General features: G+C 49.8%; 1 protein-coding gene across 2 annotated transcripts; it reads left to right on the top strand.

Annotated features, from left to right (window-relative positions):
- The first annotated feature begins 463 nt into the window (after positions 1-463).
- LOC111152105 (family with sequence similarity 180 member A) lies at positions 464-18,092 on the top strand. 2 transcript variants are annotated; one of them, XM_022510413.1, is made up of 3 exons: positions 464-856; positions 12,748-12,848; positions 14,301-18,092. In XM_022510413.1, exons 1-3 carry the CDS (start codon positions 781-783, stop codon positions 14,643-14,645), a joined length of 522 nt encoding a protein of 173 aa, XP_022366121.1. In that variant the 5' UTR covers positions 464-780; the 3' UTR covers positions 14,646-18,092. The 2 variants fall into 2 exon arrangements, with proteins under 2 accessions (XP_022366121.1, XP_022366122.1); XM_022510414.1 differs by lacking the exon at positions 464-856 and adding an exon at positions 9,370-9,470.
- Positions 18,093-19,480: the final 1,388 nt, after the last annotated feature.

The following is a 19,480-nucleotide window of genomic DNA, read 5'->3' on the forward strand; positions in this document are numbered from 1 at the left end:
ACAATATCCATGGACCACAGCAGTGCTCTATCTCTGCTCCTCACAACCGCTGACTCCCCATCCATGTACAGCCTAGGGAAGGCTCTCAGAGCTGACGCCAGGCACCAAGATGGCTAGGTCCAACTCCAGGGAAGGGCGACAAGTGACACTCAGCCCAGACACCACAATGACTCCGCTGTCCTGAAGGCAACTCTGGGCTGTCAGCCCCTGTGTCTGCCAGCCAAGCCACCCAGCTCTCCCTGCAGCCCTCGCCCCTGGCTCTCCTGCTGTGTGTGTGTATGTGTGTGTGTGTGTGTGTGTGTGTGTGTGTGTGTGTGTGTGTGTATGTGTGTGGACGGGGACAGCAGCCAGCTCTCTGCCGGGCTCTCTAACAAGTTCCACGAGTCTGTTTGTTAAAGAAAAATTCCAGTGGGTCCATCCAACACATGGAACTCAAGTACAGAAATTATATTTATCCGCCCTACTGCCAAGGAGATCACATGCCCCGTGAGTCACTCCAGATGTGCTCAAAAACAGAGTCTCTCTGTGGAAGCCCAGTCCCCCAATCCCGGAGAGAGTCGAATTAGCAGAAGTCCCAATTCCTGCCCCCCCCACTCCCCCCCGCAAGAGGCTGCCTCTGCCTCCACCCTTCTGGGGCAGGAGAGGGCATCTGTGCACTTCTGTAAAGGGAAGGGGGGTACAAACTATATCATCGTGCTGGGTGGACCGGTACGGGCATACCTGTAGCTCCTGAGGTCCCACTGGGTTTGAGGACAACTTTTCACCTTTCTGGAAGAGAAGATGTGCTGGAAAACGCTGCTGCTTCTGCTGTTGTGCTACAATACCCAGGCTACTGTGTCCCATAGGTGGAGCAGGGGTAAGTTGCTTTCTATTTTTCTGTTTGACGTGCATTACTCTTTTGTAAATACAATTAGGAACTGGGGGGAGAAAGAATAGGATGGTAGAAGGAGATTAGAAGCCCTACGTCACCCCCCCCCCTTTTATCTCCTCTCTGCCAATGTCTTGATGCTTCTTGACATGTTAGAAGGTGCTAGAAGCTGATGAGGGATGGGACACTGAAAAATACCAAAGCCACTGAGGGAACTCAGTCGAGGTGAAGAACGCAGAGGGCATGCCTTTCTGACATGCCAGAGCTAAGTCATCTTTGCTTCTAAGAATGTGAGCAGACTCTCTTGAGCAGCTCCCCCCACTCCCAGCTGCCGCAGCCAGGCAGGGCATGTGAAGAGCGGGTACCAAGACTGATGCTAGTATTGTGGGACGGTGGGTGCTGGGGTGCAGAAGGCCTGCTAACTGGGGGACCCCAACAAGAGGCCCAAGGCATTGGCTGTCCACATGGAGGTCTCCATGCTGCTTCTGAGCAGGGGTGGACAATCTTTCCATCTGGGCAGAGCCGGCCCAGTGGCAGGAAGAGAGTGACCCTTTAGTGTTCCCTCAGGTGTGAGCCAGCTCCCACCTGCCCAGTGGTCCACCTCGAAAAGGAGGGAGCCCGGCAAGGCTGTTCCCTCGTGGCCAACTTCCTTTCCCTTAGGACCCCATGGCATCTTTTCTGTATGCTCAGGACTGGCTCCAGGTGGTAGAGCCTGGCAGCATGACTGGCCAATTAGAGCTGATCACTGCTGGGGACCAAGGGAGCAGTAGTGTGGACCCCTCTGTGCAGAACTCAACCCTCTCCACTGCCTAAAGTCAGCTGAGGTCTCTCTCCCCAGAAGCACTGTAAAAAGAAGGCAGGCCCATAGGTGTTTCTAGAGATCCAAAAGAGGACGCCAGACTGGCATGGCGGGAGGGGTGGGGGTGGGGATGAGCCTCCAGGTTCTCAAGGAAAGTGCTGGGAAGGAAGGAGCCGCCAGTGCGGACGCCAGTGTGGACGGGAGATGCACAGAGCAAATGAACTGACACGGGTGGGGGCAAAGGCCATTCATTTATTTGGGTTTTATTCTCTCACTTTCAAGCTTGAGATCAGTGATTTGCCAATTCTCTGAGCTTTCTCTGAGCTAAGCTGTGAAATGATTGTTATACCCAGAGGCAAATAATTAATGGAGCATTTTCCTTTTTTTTCTGGAAACATCACACACACACCCTCCCTGTTCATGATGTGCACAAATTTTGGAGGCAACACTTAGGAGAGCAAAGAGACCGCGGCGTTACATTCGGCCACTTAACCTCTGTGTGCTACCGGGAGCCTTCCCCATTTGCCTATTAGAAAAAGATGGTAATACCCACCCTCCCAATGCACGGGCTGTTAGAAAGCCAAATGAGTTAAGTGGATATCTAACAAGGCTGTAAACACCACAGCCACGTCATGGGCAATCCTGCAAGAAACTCAAGGATTTAAGCTCTGCCTCTCATTGGCTGTGTGATGTCTGGCAAGTCTCTTAACCTCTCTGAGCTTCGGTTCACTAACAAATCCCGTAACAGAGCTAATCTTCACCGTGTGTGGTGAGGGTCATATTCAAAATGTAAATAAAATGTTTTGTAAATGGTGAAGAAGCTTATCAATGTGAATTATTACCTATCACTTAAACCAACGAAAAAAATTCATTAAGGAAAATTTGAGGTTCTCACTTAACAGATGGTTCTATAGAAACATCCTGGGGAAGGTCGGCCCCTAAATAATAATAACAAATCTATCTAGAGACAGGAAGCCAGCACAGCTGGAACAGAGGCACTGATGAGGCAGCTTTGTTAAATCCTAGATTAGTGGTTCCCGGCAGAGTCAGCAAGTGATAGCGTCCTTCCAACCATCATCAAAAGTCTTCCACATAGTTTTTTTTTTTTTCATTTTTAACATTTTTTCCTAATTATAAAAGGAATACCCAATTGCCATTTTTTCAAAATGGAATGGGAGTCTCACACCCAAATAAAAATAATTTTTCCTAATGTATTTAACTCCCTTTCGCCTTCATCCTTACCCCAAATCCCACCCCAGCGCCAGCCTAATTTAGAAGAATTCCCAGTCAGGGCCCCTGGATGGCTCAGTTCTTAAGCGTCTGCCTTCAGCCCAGGGTGCTGGGATCAAGCACCCATCGGGCTCCCTGCTGGACCTGAAGCCTGCTTCTCCCTCTTCCACTCCCCCTGCTTGTGTCCCTTTCTCACTGTGTCTGTGTCAAATAAATAAATAATCTTTAAAAAGAGAGAGAGAGAGAAGAATTCTGACACAGCCTGAGGGTCTTCCCACACATCTGCCTGCCCCTCTGCCCGAAAACCCTCCTCCATCCCACCTCTATCCCCCCTCCCCCACCCCAGCATCAGCACCCAGGCCTCCACCCTCCCCCACTCCCTGCCCCTAAGTGGAAATGTAGAAATAAACCCAAAAGGAACACACCCTGCTGTCATTTTCCTACCATTCTAGGGGCCTCTCCCTAGGAGCGCTCTCTAGGATTCCGCCTTGCCAGCCAGCTGCTCCAGCCCCACCAACATCACCGAGACCTGATGACTCACCTGTGGTTAGCGAGGCCCGCCCGTCTGGAAGCCAGACACACCTGGCCCAAGCCCCCAGGTCCTGCCAGAACCCCACTTGGGGTCCTGAGGGGAACTAACTGGTCTTTAAAAAAAAAAGAAAAAGAAAGGGAAAAAAATGTATGTATTATATACTATAACTGTTTTTATTAAATACGTGTAAATTATTCTTTTTAAAAGTAGGTTAATAGGAAAGGCTGGCCCTTCAGTTACCTGGTGGAATTTATGTCATTTTCAGGAGTCCCTTTTAGTGCTGGGTGTGTTTTCAGGCATGAAGGGAAGGGCCTGTGATGAGTGTCCAGTAAGCACTGACTAACAGGACTCATGTAACTGAGCGCCCCCCACCCCGCAGCCCCAGTCACCCCCAGTGACCATCCGCACACAGGTAAGGAAACTGGAGGACGGGCCAGCAGTCAAGGAGCCCCGGATCACTCAGCTGGAAGGCTAGAGCTGGGTATTGTCGCCTACCCCACGTCCGTGGCATCACAGTCTCGGGTCCTCCCTGCAGCCCTAGGACCCCCCACCCAGGGGGCCGGGGGGGCCCGGGGGGGCAATCTGGCCCTTTCAGGACCACTCCTAGAAGACCCCAACACACCGGGCCAAGATCCTGGATCCCCCAGAATGTCACTGCGTTTCTGAAGGGTTGGCCCAGGAGCAGAAAAGTAAATGACATCAGTAAGATCTCACAAAAGATCTTTCATAAATGAGAGTTTTTCCTATCCACACCAGCCATTTCCATGGAGTTCTTCAACTGCTTCGTTAAAAGCATCGTATTTTGGCTTGATATCGTGTGCAGTCTAAATCCTTTCCAGCAAGCTCCTTGGTACAAATGGTGTGTACAGTTGTGTGGGAGCCGTGGTTAGCCTTAATACCGTTCTGTTCTATTAAACATATTTGGAAGATTGTGGGAAGGAAGATTTTTATCCCAGATTACAAGAAGTCAACGAGAAGGTCAGGCTGCAGAGAAAAGACAGCCTCTTCCGTTTAAACAGACTTCTGTCTGTATGTCTGGGCAAGAAAGCTCGGAAGGCTAAGGTGTCAGCCTTGACTGAGATTATTAAAAGGAGATTCTCCCAGGCAGGAATGCAGGCTCCTTGGAGATAAAGGGAAGGGGTGGTAGAGATAGGAGACCACATCTACATTTTGATAATTAGTCGGCACTTGGAACTAAAAATAAATTCTAGAATTATCCTGTTAGAAAGAAAGAATTTAGGGGCACCTGGTGGTTAGTCCGTTAAGCATCTGACTCTTGATTTCGGCTTTTGATCTCAGGGTCTACAGTTCAAGCCCCGCCTTGGGCTCCACTTTGGTTGTGGAGCCTATTTTAAAAGTTGGGGGGGAGGGAGAAAAGGATTTAGTAAAGCACTCTGTTTGGAAAGAATGGGGTTTAGTGACAAGGGTAATTAATGTGTTTCTATGGGATCATGTACTCCTTCAATAACTGTAGGCAGATGCTATGCACTGGGAATACAGCACCAAATAAAACAGACAAGAACCCAGGCCCTCAGGAAGTGAGGGAAACAGATATAAACACGTGTATAAATAAGACATCTGGTTTTTTTGATGAGAATAAATTAGGGACAGACTATAAAGGATTACAATTTTAAACAGAGAAATCAGGGAGGGCGTCCCTGAGGAGGTGACTAAAGGCCTGAAGGAAACTGAGTAGTAAGCCATGCAATCCCTGGAGAAAGTATCCCAGGCAGAGGAAACAGAAGCGCAAAGGCCCTGTGGTAGAAGATGCCTGGTATGCTCACAGAGCAGTGAAGAAGCCTGTGGCTGTGGTGGCAGCAGCAGGAGTGGGGTACGGGGAAATAACAGGCTCAGAGGCAGGAAGAAGGCAAATCATGTAGCACCTCATAGCTACAAGATCATTTGATAATCTTTGGCTTCTACTCTGAGTGAGATGAAAAGCCCTGACAGTTCTGGACAAAGGAGTGACAGCCTCTGACCTATGTTTTCACAGACTCACTTTAGATGTATTAAGAACAGAATGATGGGGCTCCTGGGTGACTCAGTCGGTTAAGCATCTGACTCTCGATTTCAGCTTGGGTCATGATCTCAGGGTTATGAGTTCAAGACACACATTGGGCTCCAGGCTCAGCAGGGAATCTGCTTGACATTCTCTCTCCCTCTGCCGCTCCCCCTGCTCGCACATGCTCTCTCTCTCTCTCTCCCTCTCAAATAAATAAATAAATCTTTAAAAAAAAAAAAAAAAAAAAGAATAGAATAGAACGAGGGTGGGAGCCAAGGATGGAAGCTAAGACAACTTTAGGAGAGGCACCCAAGCCTTGAACCAGAGTCTAGCCAAGATGTTGCAAGTAGTAGACGGATTCCGGATATATCCTGAAGTAGAGCTGGGAAGATTCGCTGACTGGCGGCATGTACGATGTGAAAGAGAAAAATGGAGGATGACACCCAAGGTTTTTGGCCTGAGCAACTGAGAAAGGTGGGGAAGACCACAGACAGCAGGATGGGTGTGCAGGGAGAGCAGTGTTCACACGTGTGTGGTGTGTATGTGTGTTTGTGTGGGGGGTGGGGGCGTATGGTGTACGTATGTGTGTGGTGTGTGTGCCTGCATGTGTGGCATGTGTCTGGTATGTGTGGGGGTGTGGTACATTCGTATGTGGAGTGTGTGTGGTGTGTGGTGTGGTGTATGTGTGTGCAGTGTGGCATGGCATGCATCTGGTGTGTGGGTACGTGGTATGTGTGTGGCGTGGGGTGTGCGGGGGGTGTGTGTGTGGTGTGGTAAGGGTGTGGGGGTGGTGTATGTGTGTATGTGTATGATATGTGTCTAGTGTGTGGCATACGTGGTATGTGTGGAATGCATGGTGTGTGGTGTGTGGTGTGGTGTATGTGTGTGTGGTGTGGCATGCGTCTGGTGTGTGTGTACGTAGTACATGTGTGGCATGGGGGGTGTGGGGGGTGGTGTGTGTGTGTGATGTGTGTGGTGTGTGCGTACATGGTACATGTGTGGCATGGGGGGGTGTGGGGGAGTGGTGTGGTAAGGGTGTGGGGGGTGGTGTATGTGTGTGTGCGTGTGAGGTGTGTGGTGTGTGCGTACATGGTACATGTGTGGCATGGGGGGGGTGTGGGGGAGTGGTGTGCATGGTTGTGTGTGGTGTGGTGTGGTGTGGTGTGTGTGTGTGTTGGGGTTGGCCTGGGTCTGGGAGCAGGAGAGGAGCTGTTACAAAGGGGCAAGAACACACCCGCCGGCGGCCGGGGGGACTGATGTCGGGCCGGGAGGGTGAGGCTGGAGGTCAGCCCGGCAGTGCGTGCGGCGGGAAGAGGGCTGAGCGCGGGGATGAGGCAGGACTCGCACCGCGAAGAGGGAGGTGAGCAGGGCAGCCGGTACAGCGGGCTTTAATTTTCTAAGACCGAAGTGTTCGTGCTGATGCGCAAGATCCAGCAGCGAAGGGAAAGGCCAGGCGCGGGAGAGGAGAGAGAACAGGTGCGAGGCTGAGAGCCGCCTTCATGGAGGCGCCTGCCCCAGGGGGCGCACAGGCACAGGGGCTAAGGACAAGTCCAAGTGTGTGGACAAGACGCAGGCAGCCAAGTGAGGGGAACCAGGAGAGCCAGAGCGTGGTCAGGCGGCACGAAGAGGCCCCCGCCGGTGGAACGGCGGTGAGCTCAGAATGAGAACATGTAACGCGGCTGTGGCTTCCCCGGGCCACGTTCGGGTGCACGGGCACAGCAGGGGACAGGTGATGAGACGAGACGGGCTATGACTTCGCCAAGTGATTGCAGAAGCACAAAGGGGGAGCAAAGGAGTTGGGGGATCTATGTAGGAGAGTGATCACAGGGCTGTAGTGATGGGACCTTGCGTATCACAGGATTACAAATCAAAGTTAGAGAATTTTTAAAATCATGTGTGGCAAGGGGTGCCTGGGTGGCTCAGTCGGTTAAGCAACCAACTCTTGATTTCGGCTCAGGTCATGATCCCAGAGTGGTGAGATCAAGCCCCCCACCGGGCTCTGTGCTGGGTGTGGAGCCTGCTTAAGATGCTCTCTCCCTCTGCCTTCCCCCACTCAACCGCACTATCTCTCTCTTAAAAAAAAAAAAAAAAATTACGTATGGTTCATTTCAGAATCTGTATCATACCAACTGCATTCATTCATAATTAACTACGCTATCTTTCCGGAGCCCAGGCTGAGGCCCGATACACCTACAGAAAGATAGCATTGTTCTCCCTATCGTGAGACAGGGTCTGGGAGCCCGCGAGGTCTGGATTTAATCTCAGTCCTACGGCAAACAAATTGGGTGGCCTAGGGCAAGTTTCTTAACCTGCACGTTTCCTCATCTATGCGATAGCATGTTAGTACTCACCTCCCAAAGTGCAGACGGAAAGCCCAGGGCACGCTGACTAGCACACCGTGGGCTCGTGTGCTGTTACGGTATCTGAGCTTCACGTTCTAACAACCTGGGTCTGCAGTCCCAACGCGTCTCTGAGCAGAAGATAGGGACAGAACATGCCCTAGCACAGGACTCTTCAATCTCTGGATCCAGATCCCGACTGGCTCAGTGCACCTGCATGACTTGTAGCAAGCAAATCCGTTGTTCTGTGCTGGTCTGTCCAATGTATCCTAGACCCTCAACGTCCCCCCGGCAAAGGCTCCTATGTCCAGGGAATCCGGGAGGAGGGGAGATGCACGCTCACGGTCCTCCTGCCCCGAGACCAGCCGTGTGCAGCAGACCTTCGTGCTAGGAGACGTGGAAGCTTCTGATGTCCCCTGGTCACCCTGAGTGGTCCTTGTGGTCCTCGTGGGCACATTCACGTCCTCAAGAAACAGCTGGAGAGTGGGCGGGTTGCCGAGTGTTGAGTGGAGAAGAGGAAAATAAATTGGCCCAGTTTTACATTAAGCAAAAGGCACAAGACGTCAGTGATTTCAACAAACCTATCCCAGTAGCCTGCTTGCCTGAGGCTCCGTGCTCAGATGGGGCCCTTCTGCCCGTCTGGGGCCTCCCACACGGCTCCCTGCTGTCCCCTCTCTCAGAGAAGGTGTTGTCGCTAATGGCCATCCTCAGGTCTCCCTCCCATCAGCAAGGTGAAGGCTGGGCTGCCCCAGGCAGTTTACTAATCACCCACAGCGAACTTAACAATGACCTCCATCAAGGTAGGCGAAGAGCTAGCTGCTGGCAGGACAGGAAAACCCCAGCAGAGCCTAAAGAGTCCCTATGGCTGTTTTGGTTTTGTGAGGCTTTTAAAAAAATGCCTGGCTCGTCTTTTTTTTTTTTTTTTTTTTAAGGTTTTATTTATTTATCTGGCAGAGAGTACAAGCAGGGGGAGCAGCAGGCAGAGGGAGAAGCAGGCTTCCCGCTGAGCAGAGAGTCCGATGCAGGACTCGATCCCAGGACCCTGAGTTCATGACCTGAGCTAAAGGAAGAGGCTTAACCCACTGAGCCACCCAGGCGCCCCCCAAATCCCTGGCTCATCTTTAAAATCATCCCCACATATATACTGAGCCTTCCCTTGAAGCCCAGGGTTATGCAGACATCAAGGTCAAGGAAGGGGAGCATAAACTTCCTCCCTTGCTTCCAGGAGCTGGCCGGCCACCCAGATGAACGCCTTCAGAATGACAAACAGCAAGATGTGAAATGTGGAGACAGGACGCAGAGGGCATACGGAGCTAGAGAAAGGACACAGGTGGAGAGCGGGGCTGCAGAGAAAGATTTCTGGGGGAGCAGGACGGTGTGTCTCACCACGCAGGAGCAAGTCTAGTTTAAAGCTTCGCACATCCATGCCTCTGGGAGCTGGTCAGCTCTTACGTGGGCCATTTGCATTTCTGGCAGAGTCCAGCCTTCCCTGTCGTAGACAAGAATATCGGGAGTGACTGTGTATTTAACCTTTTACCCACTGTTTTGCCAGGGACCAGACATAGCTTATTTCTCGCCACCCCCCGCCCCACCACCAGCATCTCCATGGAGGCAAATCTATCCTCTCCAGGCCTCGCCTTGTTTCCAGAGAGCCAGACCCAGGGCCTCTCAGATGTCTGGACCCGCGCTTCCACACCCAGGTCCGTAGAAAAGCACCTGCCAGACACACCGTCTATGCAGTCACAGCAACGGGCAGAGCTCCCGCAGAAGGTGGTGGAACGATGTGGAGCAGGAGAACAAGGACGGAGGGGTCCGTCTTTCAGATTTCTGTGCACCCCACACACACACTTGCTGGGGCAATGATGAGTCTCCCAGTCTAGAAGCTGAAGCTATTTCTAACAGTCTTCCCCAAACTGTGTTATCATTTTTAAAAGAATCAGAATAAGGTCTCTTGGAAACAACAGTGTTTTCATTATTAAGTTGAGCTTTGAATCCGGAAGTATTTTCTTCCCCATTCTTTGAGAACTCAGGGTCCACTTGGGGTGTGTGGGTTAAAGGGGTCTTGGTGTTCACAGGGAGACAGTTCAGCTGTGAAGAACTTCCTGGAAGGCAGCCAACCCCAAGTCTGAGATGACAGGAAGCAGAAAGGGTTCCATGCCCAAGACATTCATTCCCTCTTATCCTCTTCACCTGCTGGGGTATGAATTTTTTTTTCTAAGGGACCAATACCTGTAATTTCACAATAAGAATGGAATCTGGGGACAAGAATTAAAGAAATAAAATTGCTCTCGGATCCTATTCTGGGAAGGGGATTTCACCCACCCTTCCATGGTAAGAAGAAAAGAAGGGCGCGCAGAAAAAAAGCAGGTCACATTTCATTCTAGGACTGGATCTGATCCTAATGTCATCTCCCACCGAGGAGAAAGTGAAGTCATAGTACGCACCCTCTTTGGGCCTCTACTCCTTTGTCTCCGAGAACAAGATGGCCTTGGTCTCTTCCGATGACCCCATCAGATGGGAGTGGGGTGTGTGTCGCAGCAGGGCACCCTCTGCTTGGCTGTGGGGCTGGATAACCCAATGCCTGCCCACTGTAATGACCTGGGAGCTGGCCTTGGGCATTCGGGATTTCCCAAGCTCCCAGGTAATCCTGATATACCGTCAAGGGTGAGAACCACTGGGTTAACCCAAGAGTGGCCAAAGGGGTAGGGCAGCTCCTTCTCTACAACGTCAGGCCAACCACCATCTTATTCTCAACTTCAGCTGCCATAAGGAGCTGCCATTGAAGCCTAGGAAGCTTTGGAAAAAAATCTTCCTGTCCCATGTGCACCCTGTTCCATTACATCAGAGCCTCTGCAGCCAGGACCCACGCAACCGCCCCTCGGGTGATTCTAGTGTGCGGTCAAGGTTGCAAATCAGTGGAGCAGGAGATGCCTCCGTCCACCTGATACTGCAGGCAGAGGCAATGAGTGAACAGAGGCCAAGGTCTTCTCAAGCCCTAAAAACCATGATTCTGTGGGAAGTTGGCACTTTGCTGGCAAAGAAAACAAATTTTGCTAAACTGCCAGCATAGGATCTAATGCTTGGCAATTCATAGGCTCTGGGGAAATGCTCTAGGGAAGCAGAGGTGGTCACTCTGTCCGTCAAGGCCTCCTTCGATGCAGGATTTTGTCAGCCTACCAGGCTCTGCTGGGGGGTGCTGAAACCATATTTATGCTAGCCCGGGAGGAACCTGTGCTATAGATAATAAATGAGTTACAGGCAGCGCCTGGGGGGTTCAGCCGGTTAGGCATCTGACTTAGGCTCAGGTCATGATCCCAGGGTCCTGGGATGGAGCCCCGCATCAGGCTTTCTGCTCAGTGGGGACCCTGCTTCTCCCTCTCCCACTGTCGTTCCCCTTGCCTCTGTGCTCTCTCTCTCAGTTAAATAAATAAATAAAATCTTAAAAAATATATTTAAAAATAATAATAAATGAGTTACAGAGTAAACAGTATTATAGCAATACGACACCCAACCACCTTTTTCCAGGAAGTAGGAGATGCCCATCAGTGAGCTTTTCAGGAAATGTCCTTTACACTGAAGATGTTTCATTTTTATCACTTCCAATAGAAAACCTTCTGAAATGCTTCGGCAGTGCTCTTCCTTCCTTAGCCAGAGTACACTGGACATCCCTAGACTCTTGGTGGCTCCAAGGGCACCATGATCAAGAAGGAGAGCTGTGACATACGGTTGTGCAACTCGTGGTTCACACAACTTCAGGGGGCGCTACTTACCTCCAAATCTCTTGGGTTTTTACAGTTAGTTGCCCCAGCTTCCAGCAGAAAAGAACCAATGTCTTGAAGAAGGTGCACCTTTTTTTGTCAGCAGGCAGCAGGGTGACCAGTGCCTCCTGCACAGTGCCCGGGTACAAGGTGGGGCTGCGGGGTGAACGGGGCTTCTGCTCTTACCCAGCATGATCCTGGAGAACAGCAGTTTGTCCTGAGTATTCCCATACTCTGTAATAGCTGGTCTTCTTCACCTGTCCTCTGTCGGTTCCCGATTCTGTTCCCTCCTCTACCTCTAGCAGCTTATCCATCTTCCTCCAACTTCTAATGCAACTTCTAAATGCAGGCACCAAGGAATAACACCCACAAGTCATTGACTCCACCAAACATATCTCTAAGTCAGCCAGCCCTTGGGAGAAGCGCTGAGCTTGGCTCCTCACACCTCTATGACCAAGCGTGAGGGTCTTGTGGCAGTTCCCTTCCTGTACTTTGTCACCTATACTCACATTCTTGGCAGCCATGTCTCAGATGGTCGGGGACCAGCCAGAAGTCTGCTCCTCTGATTAAAAGGGTTATCAAGGGGCACCTCGGTGGCTCAGTGGGTTAAGCCTCTGCCTTCAGCTCAGGTCATGATCTCAGGGTCCTGGAACCGAGCCCCGCATCTGGGTTCCTGCTCAGCAGGGAGCCTGCTTCCCCCTCTCCCTCCCTGCCTGTCCCTCTGCCTACTTATGATCTCTCTCTCTCTCTCTCTCTCTCTCTCTCTCTCTGTCAAATAAATAAATAAATAAATAAAATCTTTTTAAAAAATAAAATAAAATAAAAAGGTTGTCAATAAATATAAACCAGCCCCTCCTATTGATAAAGGGAACAGTATTATTAGAGAACTCATCTATTAAATTGGGGAGGGAGTGGCAGTTTGCTCATTTCTGTTTTATGTTTTTACATACATTCCCTAGGGGATACATACCCTTAGACATATGTATTTTTTCAAAACCTTCTGGGATGATTCTGGTGAGCAGCCAGGTTTGAAATCATTGGTCTGAAACAGTAACATCTGACATGCCTGGGAGCTCCTGGGGACACACCAGTGTCATCTGCCACCTCTCCCCGCTTCCGGTCCACCGCCACCTGGCACCGGTCACCCTCCAGACTAGCCGGCTGGCCTCCAGGACACATGCACACCACAGCCCCTCGAGTTAACTCTCGTTTCTTGCAGCCGTGCTCTTCCCTGCTGCCCATCGGCCAAAGAGATCCTCATCGATGCCCTTGAACCCCGTCCTGCAGAGCTCCCTGGAGGAGGTCGAACTGCTCTATGAGGTAGGCAGAAGGGAAAGCGGTCAACTCAAGTCACGCAAAAAGCCTGTATTTTGGAGAAGGGACCTGAGCGCCGGAGGGACTGGTCTAGACGACTTTGTGGATTCGTGGCCTCCCGCCCATCCCAGAGTCAGGTCTTCCTCCCCTCTCCTCCCCTTTCCCACACGTTGTGACAGGGAATGATGGCATCAGGGGTTCAGTCGAGGCAAAATAAGAGATTTCCGTCTGGTCCCCAGGCACCACCGCCAGCCGCAGAGTCGGGCAACATTCCCAAGCAGAGGCTTTGAGGCAGGAGTGGTCTGGAGAGCTCGGGCAATGCCACGCCTGGTGTCTAAGCAGAGCCATGTCTCCGGTAACTTCACAGCTGGGATAGCTCCGTTTCTGACGGGCGAGGGCCGCCCTGAGACTCTCTTCCTCTGCCTCTCTCACCCGGGCCCCTGACACCCCACTCCTCCTCCAAGCCACAGGTGAACCCCCCAAGGCTGCTTGGATGAGTTCAGTGATCAAATTCCAGGTTCAAGATCTGAGCTGTCGTTCTGGTTCTGCCCCCATCAACTGGGTGACATCGCGTCACCCACTGTGGGCCTGAATCCCCTCCACTGTTAAATGAGGAACTACAATGATCTCCAAAACTCCTCTCCTGCCTTGACATCCTCTCTTATCCTCCACGTCCCAGAACTGTCTGGCTAAGACACAGCCTACGGAGGCCAAGCAGCTGAGCTGGCAGAAGAGGAAGAGATTTCAAATCCTGCCCTGGGGGACAAACTCAGCCAAGTCTGGAACTTGGGAGCCACAGGAACAGATCTGTTCTAGAAAGACAGCAGATAGTAGCATGGAGAATGGGTTAGAGCCAGGAGGACTCGGAGACAGGGAGACAAGTTAGAATTCAGACAAGAGGTATTTATGAGGGTCCTGGAATGAGCCTGGCACGGAGCCGGGGAGGCACATAGCAAACTCCTTGCTACTCTTAAAGAACAGTTGAGAGATGAGGACAGATCTCTGTATCCTACCTAATTCCTAGCACAATTCTCTGCATCCTTCAAATTCAGCTTCGGATTTTAAATTACCCAAAATAGTCAGTTTGTGCTCCAGGAGATCTTTGGTGGGTGGGTGGGTGGGAGGAAGAAAGGAAGGCAGGGACTGGTGCTCTGGCCTGGGCACTAGGAATAATAAGCAGTCCTTGAAATAGTGGCTCTGTACCAGGCACCGTATTAGACGCCATCTGTATTAGTCTTACTTACTTACAATATCCCAGTACAGTATTGTTGTCACTGATCATCTCGCAGAGGAGGAAAGTGAGGCTCAGAGAAGTTAAGTAACTCATCCAGGGTTACACAGCTAGTGGGAAAGTCGGAGCTGGAGGCACAGCTAGCTGCCTCCCCAAAAGAACATACGTGATAATGAATAAATAGAATGATGTCCTCAGTGATGCTTGCATGCTTCCTCTCTCTCCAGTTCCTGCTAGCTGAACTTGACATCAGCCCTGACCTGCAGATCTCCATCAAGGACGAGGAGCTCGCCTCCCTGAGGAAGGCCTCTGACTTCCGCACCATCTGCAATGACGTGATCCCCAAGCGCATCCCAGACATCCGCCGGCTGACTGCCAGCCTCTCCAGCCACCCCGGCATCCTCAAGAAAGAGGACTTTGAAAGGACAGCGCTGACCCTGGCCTACACGGCCTACCGCACAGCCCTGTCCCAAGGGCATCAGAAGGACATCTGGGCCCAGTCCCTCCGTAGCCTCTTCCAGGCCCTGCGGCACGACCTGATGCGGTCCTCGGGCCCCAGAGTGTCTCCCTGAGAGACTGGCCTGTGCCAGGACCACGGAGCAGGGACCCATGCACACAGTAATCCAAATACTCTTCACTCTCTACTCCGTTTACAGAGCCCAGCAACAAAGCCCATGCCACCAACTCAGAGTAGCTGAGGTTAAAATAAACACCGCCATGTTCTTTGCCCCTTATAGATTCCTGACCAGCACATCTAACTCGTGTCACAGTGCAACTTGTGCTGGAAGAAAGGGCTAGAGCAGGAATTTGAGATGCCTCCAAAGGCCCAGTGATTTGCCTGGTGACATGTAGAAGTCTCAGCCATGCTCCAACACTGAGTGACCGCCATGAACACCCAAGGCCAAGCACAGAGTTAGAGGAGACAGCACCGAGGTTTGGGCATGGCGGGAAGACCAGGGGCAGACATCAGGCTGCGAGGTTGATTGAACATCTTTCCAAAGGTTCTATAGTAAGAGATTAAAAACAACAACAACAACAACAACAACAAAACTCAACCTAGAGCTATAGCCAAATAAATACATTGTTGGTCAAAGATATACTTCTCACCTTTTCCAAAAGTCACAAAGAAGAGTCAGTTGGAGAATCAGTAATTTTAGGACCTATAGGTCTTGATTCTTCTTCTCTGAAAGTTGACCTAATACAGAGGAGAAACATAAAGGGGCCCACAGAAAGGCTGCGAGCAGTCATGCCTTGCCTTCTGAACAGAGAGAGCAGGCTAATGCAGAGAGGGTCACCCTCCTCACCCTAATGCAGTGGTGGCACCAAAGGCCATGTCTATCCAGATGCTTAAAATCATTTAGCGTCATCAGAAAATGAGGTGCTCCCAGTAAAACGAATTTTTCGGATGACGGGATTTTCCCTTTCAAAGGCCAAAACTTTCCTTTGAGCAACATTAACTTGGTATATTTTTAAGCTCTACATATGAAACACCTTAGGCTTTTATTCAATATCTTTGAAACACTCTGATGAAGGAGTTGGATAAAATAAACTCTAAGATCGCTCTACATCTGAAAGGTCCATAATCACTGAGCTAAGTGAGCTATTACGGGGAGGACAGCAAGACCTAAGGGTCCACTGGACTGTTTGCCCCAATCCTGGAAGGCCCCAGGCTTTGCTAATTCTGCATGTGCTGTGAGCTCTTCTGCTACCTTCTTCACTGTGAGGCTGTAAGATGCACTTTTCTTTCTTGCGAACAGAACCCACCTTTCACAGCATGTTCTTTCTTAGCTGCTAGCACCTGCTATCCCACAAGATGGCTAGGCTTGTTATAATTCTACGTTAAATATGAGAAAGTAGATGAAGATCTCTGCTAGCAGGAAAGCACTGGGCTTAATGTAGACTCCCCACCAGCTCAGAGATCTTTCTGGCTCTCCTAGGTGGACACTGGGTTTTGGAGGCCAACATCGCAAGAGATCTAATCTTCGAAAGAGTGAGACCTCGTCAGGCTAAATTTGATTGTGAAGTGGGTATTTAACAGTTGTCATCTGATGATGCCCAAAGCTGCTCTGGACTTCTTAAAAACTTTGAATAAGTGATCGCCGAGCAGCATGAGCTGCATAATCACTTTGGAGAAATAGTAGGATGGAGGAAGAAGGTATTCATCGTCAGAGAAGAATACAGCTTGGCATCCTCATGTTCTTGGGTTCAGAAGATTAATAACTGTCGGTCTTTCTGGTTCTCATTCCCTGGTTGTACTTCTCTCTTACCTCCCTCAAGTGCAGTCTCTGATACTTGATTTTTGTTCAGTTTTTCTCTTTCTAATATTATGTGTTCTCTTTGACATGGTCACTAAGCTGGTCTCTTTATTTTAGTTGATGTCTCTTCTGCTCTATCTTTGGGCCCAATTCTGATTATCTTTGTATCCACTTCTTAGAGGCATCTCCCAGTCTCTTTGGGCTGACTTTTGCTCACTTGAGCTCTGCCCACTTGCACTCTGACCCTCACTGTCTTTCCACCCCCTTTGGGTATCACTTTCTGACTCAAACAAAGGTCAAGGAATAGGGTTGGGATTTCCCAAAAGGAGGATTGGTCTCATGGTCTGCCTTCACTATGTGTCCTTTCCCTGGGTGTGGGGCAGGGAGGAGGTGAGCAGAGGCCTCAACCCTTCCACGTTGTGCAAAAGCCCGACCTCAGAGTCTCGCATCCCATCCTGGGGTACCATTCCCCTTAGGTTGGACCTGAGTGCTTTCTTCCCGTCACTGGGTGGAAAGACCGCCTGTAAGCCCTGCCGTCCATGTGATGATATACATGGCTGCTCCGAGGGGTAGGAGATCCATGAATGGGAGGATGGTTCCCAGGACCAGTGCTAAAATGGTGGTTCGTTCAACCTGCAGCAAAAAATTAAAGGCCTTATGTAGTTATAAATTGGGGCCCATATTTATGCAGCTGGCAGCCAATGACTGTAAAAGAAATAGAAACAAGAAGGGCATGATCTTTTTAAAGACAAAAGAAAATTCCATTTTCATACTAAGTAGATGACCCTATTAATGACTATTTTAGGCTGAATACAAATTGACTGCTTACCCACAGGAACAGTTTATAACAAGAACTTCATCTACACGCAAAATCAAATATAACACGCACCACCTCCACCCCAAGACGCCACCCTCTGCTCAATGAACAGTAAAGCAGTAGACTGGACAGAAACGGACTGTCCCATTTTGCCTCATTAATACCACACCGTAACACCACAATCACAACCGGGTCACATTTTGCCATATGTACACATAGACAGTGATCTAGAGCGTGGTGGCTGCCATGGAAATTTGCCTGTAACTTATGGAACTTTTGGAAAATTTCCTGTAACTTATGCAATTTGCCTGTAACTAATTCTGCCATTTCTATACTGCTGGGGACTTTTAGGATCTAAAAATTCTGGAAGCATCTTCTAGAGTTGGCATCCTCCTGGCTACGTCTGGTGTCACTCAAGAGACAGTGAAAAACATCTGTGTGCTGAAACATCATCTTACCTTGAATCTAAAAGAGAATCAATTCAGTGATAAATCAGTCAGAAGAGATTTCCACAGGTGAACGCTTGTCAAAGATCTTTACATGGCGCCCCCTTGGTTTCCTAACCCATTTTAACATCTTACATTATTTTTATTGTGGTAAAAAATACGTGAAATTTACCATGTGAATGTCTAACTGGTTAGTACAATAGTGTTAGCCAAATGGCAGAACTTTTTATCTTACAAAAAAATGATACCTCTGGAACAACTCCCTTCCCCCCTACCCCACAATGGCTGGCAACTGCCTTTCTACTCAATGTTACTAAGAGTTTGACTACTTTAGTTACCTCATCTGAGTGGAACCTGCCTTCTATCTCTCAAGCATAGTGTTCTGGAAAATGTTTTCTTCATCTGAAAAACAGTAGAGTCCCGAAGAAGAACTACTGGTCTTAACTGTGTCGCTCACCTTACCTAATTTTATTTAACAATTATTCACTTATGGTGAAATAAAAATGTCCTGATCAAGTTTACTAGGCTCAGTGGGATCTTTGTTATGTCAGATTATCTCACCAAGGAATTTGAAATGATCTAGGGGTTGAACAGTGGATGTTGAGTTCCGCAGCTGTTTATTATTTTCCAGCCTCTTTAGTATTTGCCACCCAGACATCACACCTGTGGTCTTGTTTGTTCTGAGTCTCAAAATCAGCCCAAGATGAGGCGTGAATGTAACAAATATGGTAGCCAGACTTTCACATGCATTTAAAGAGATGGGTCATCATAGCCCATCCTACAATGGCAAGAGAACCTCGAAGGGAACCTCGACTGTCCATAATTGCCCCTGCCTTGGAAGTCTAGAAGAACTGGTTTTCTGGAGTCACTTCTCCAGTCTCTCTGCGTTTAGCCTGGGGATCATTTCCAACTGTAGACCTTGGAATGCCATTCTTGCATTCTGTGAATTCAAGAAAAACATGGGTAACCTTATCCACATGCCCCTTCTGAGAAAAGAGGCTGACAGCTTCTCCCGATCTCCAACCAGCAGAAACTGCAGAGTGCGACAGCTGCCAAGGCCCTGACCCTGAACTTGTCAACTTCTTCCCTGCCCTCCCACCTCCTTCCTCTTTGCATCCCGGCCAAAGGGAGCTTTCTGCTTCTTTTTTGCTAAAGAGCCTCAGAGAGGAGCATTTGAGCACCGACTCCAGTCAAGAAAGACCACTGACATCTGGGCTCCAAGAGCCTTTGAAATGAGACGGGCATCTAGACTTTTCCAGAGAGGTAGCTACTCTTCCCAACCTCTCTCAAAGTCTGTGGTCTTTCTTATAGGCTAACACCCTCTGCTGACCCAGATGCTTCCTATTCACTCAGACGCCGAAGTAAATGATCTTTGTCATTAGGGAAGTCCGAAGGGCTTAATATTGTACGCTCTGGGGACGAATTTCTCCAGAATTATTATTTCATTTTCTCCCTGTCCGCAAACGCATCTTCCTAAGGACTAGGCTCGTAAGTGCTCTCCCAGGGAAAGCTCTGCGTACGTGGGATTATGTTCACAATGACGATCATCACCGCAGCCCCTAGGATGTTTGAGAAACAAAAATAAGCTTTGCAAGTTGCCTAGGTTCTGCCGACTCAGCAGGCCCCTGCTGGGACCAATCACCGACCGCCTCTGGAAGAGATACGGCCCGATCTTTCCGACGTACTGATTGGCTTTGAGGCCTGGGCGGGGCCACTGCCTGGGTCGGCTCCCGGTAGGTGAGGGAAAGTTAAGGTGGGCCTCCAGCAGGATTTTTGTCCGGTGACAGCAAGGAAAGTCTCGGCGATTTTTTCCCCCCTTGCTTTGGAGGCCCAGGTTCAAGGCAAATTATAAGTGGGGAACCAATTTGAAGGAGAGAAATTGGAACCGA

The sequence above is a fragment of the Enhydra lutris genome, unplaced genomic scaffold (genome assembly GCF_002288905.1).
Source record: "Enhydra lutris kenyoni isolate GAN:26980312 unplaced genomic scaffold, ASM228890v2 scaffoldscaffold27, whole genome shotgun sequence".
Classification (NCBI taxonomy): Eukaryota; Metazoa; Chordata; class Mammalia; order Carnivora; family Mustelidae; genus Enhydra; species Enhydra lutris.

What these genes read in the sequence shown, in the direction of transcription:
- LOC111152105 (XM_022510413.1), top strand. Translation starts at nt 781, where the DNA reads ATGTGCTGGAAAACGCTGCTGCTTCTGCTGTTGTGCTACAATACCCAG. An exon ending in GTCCCATAGGTGGAGCAGGG is followed by an intron (nt 857 to 12,747) that starts GTAAGTTGCTTT and finishes CGTTTCTTGCAG; the next exon opens with CCGTGCTCTTCCCTGCTGCC. An exon ending in AGGTCGAACTGCTCTATGAG is followed by an intron (nt 12,849 to 14,300) that starts GTAGGCAGAAGG and finishes CTCTCTCTCCAG; the next exon opens with TTCCTGCTAGCTGAACTTGA.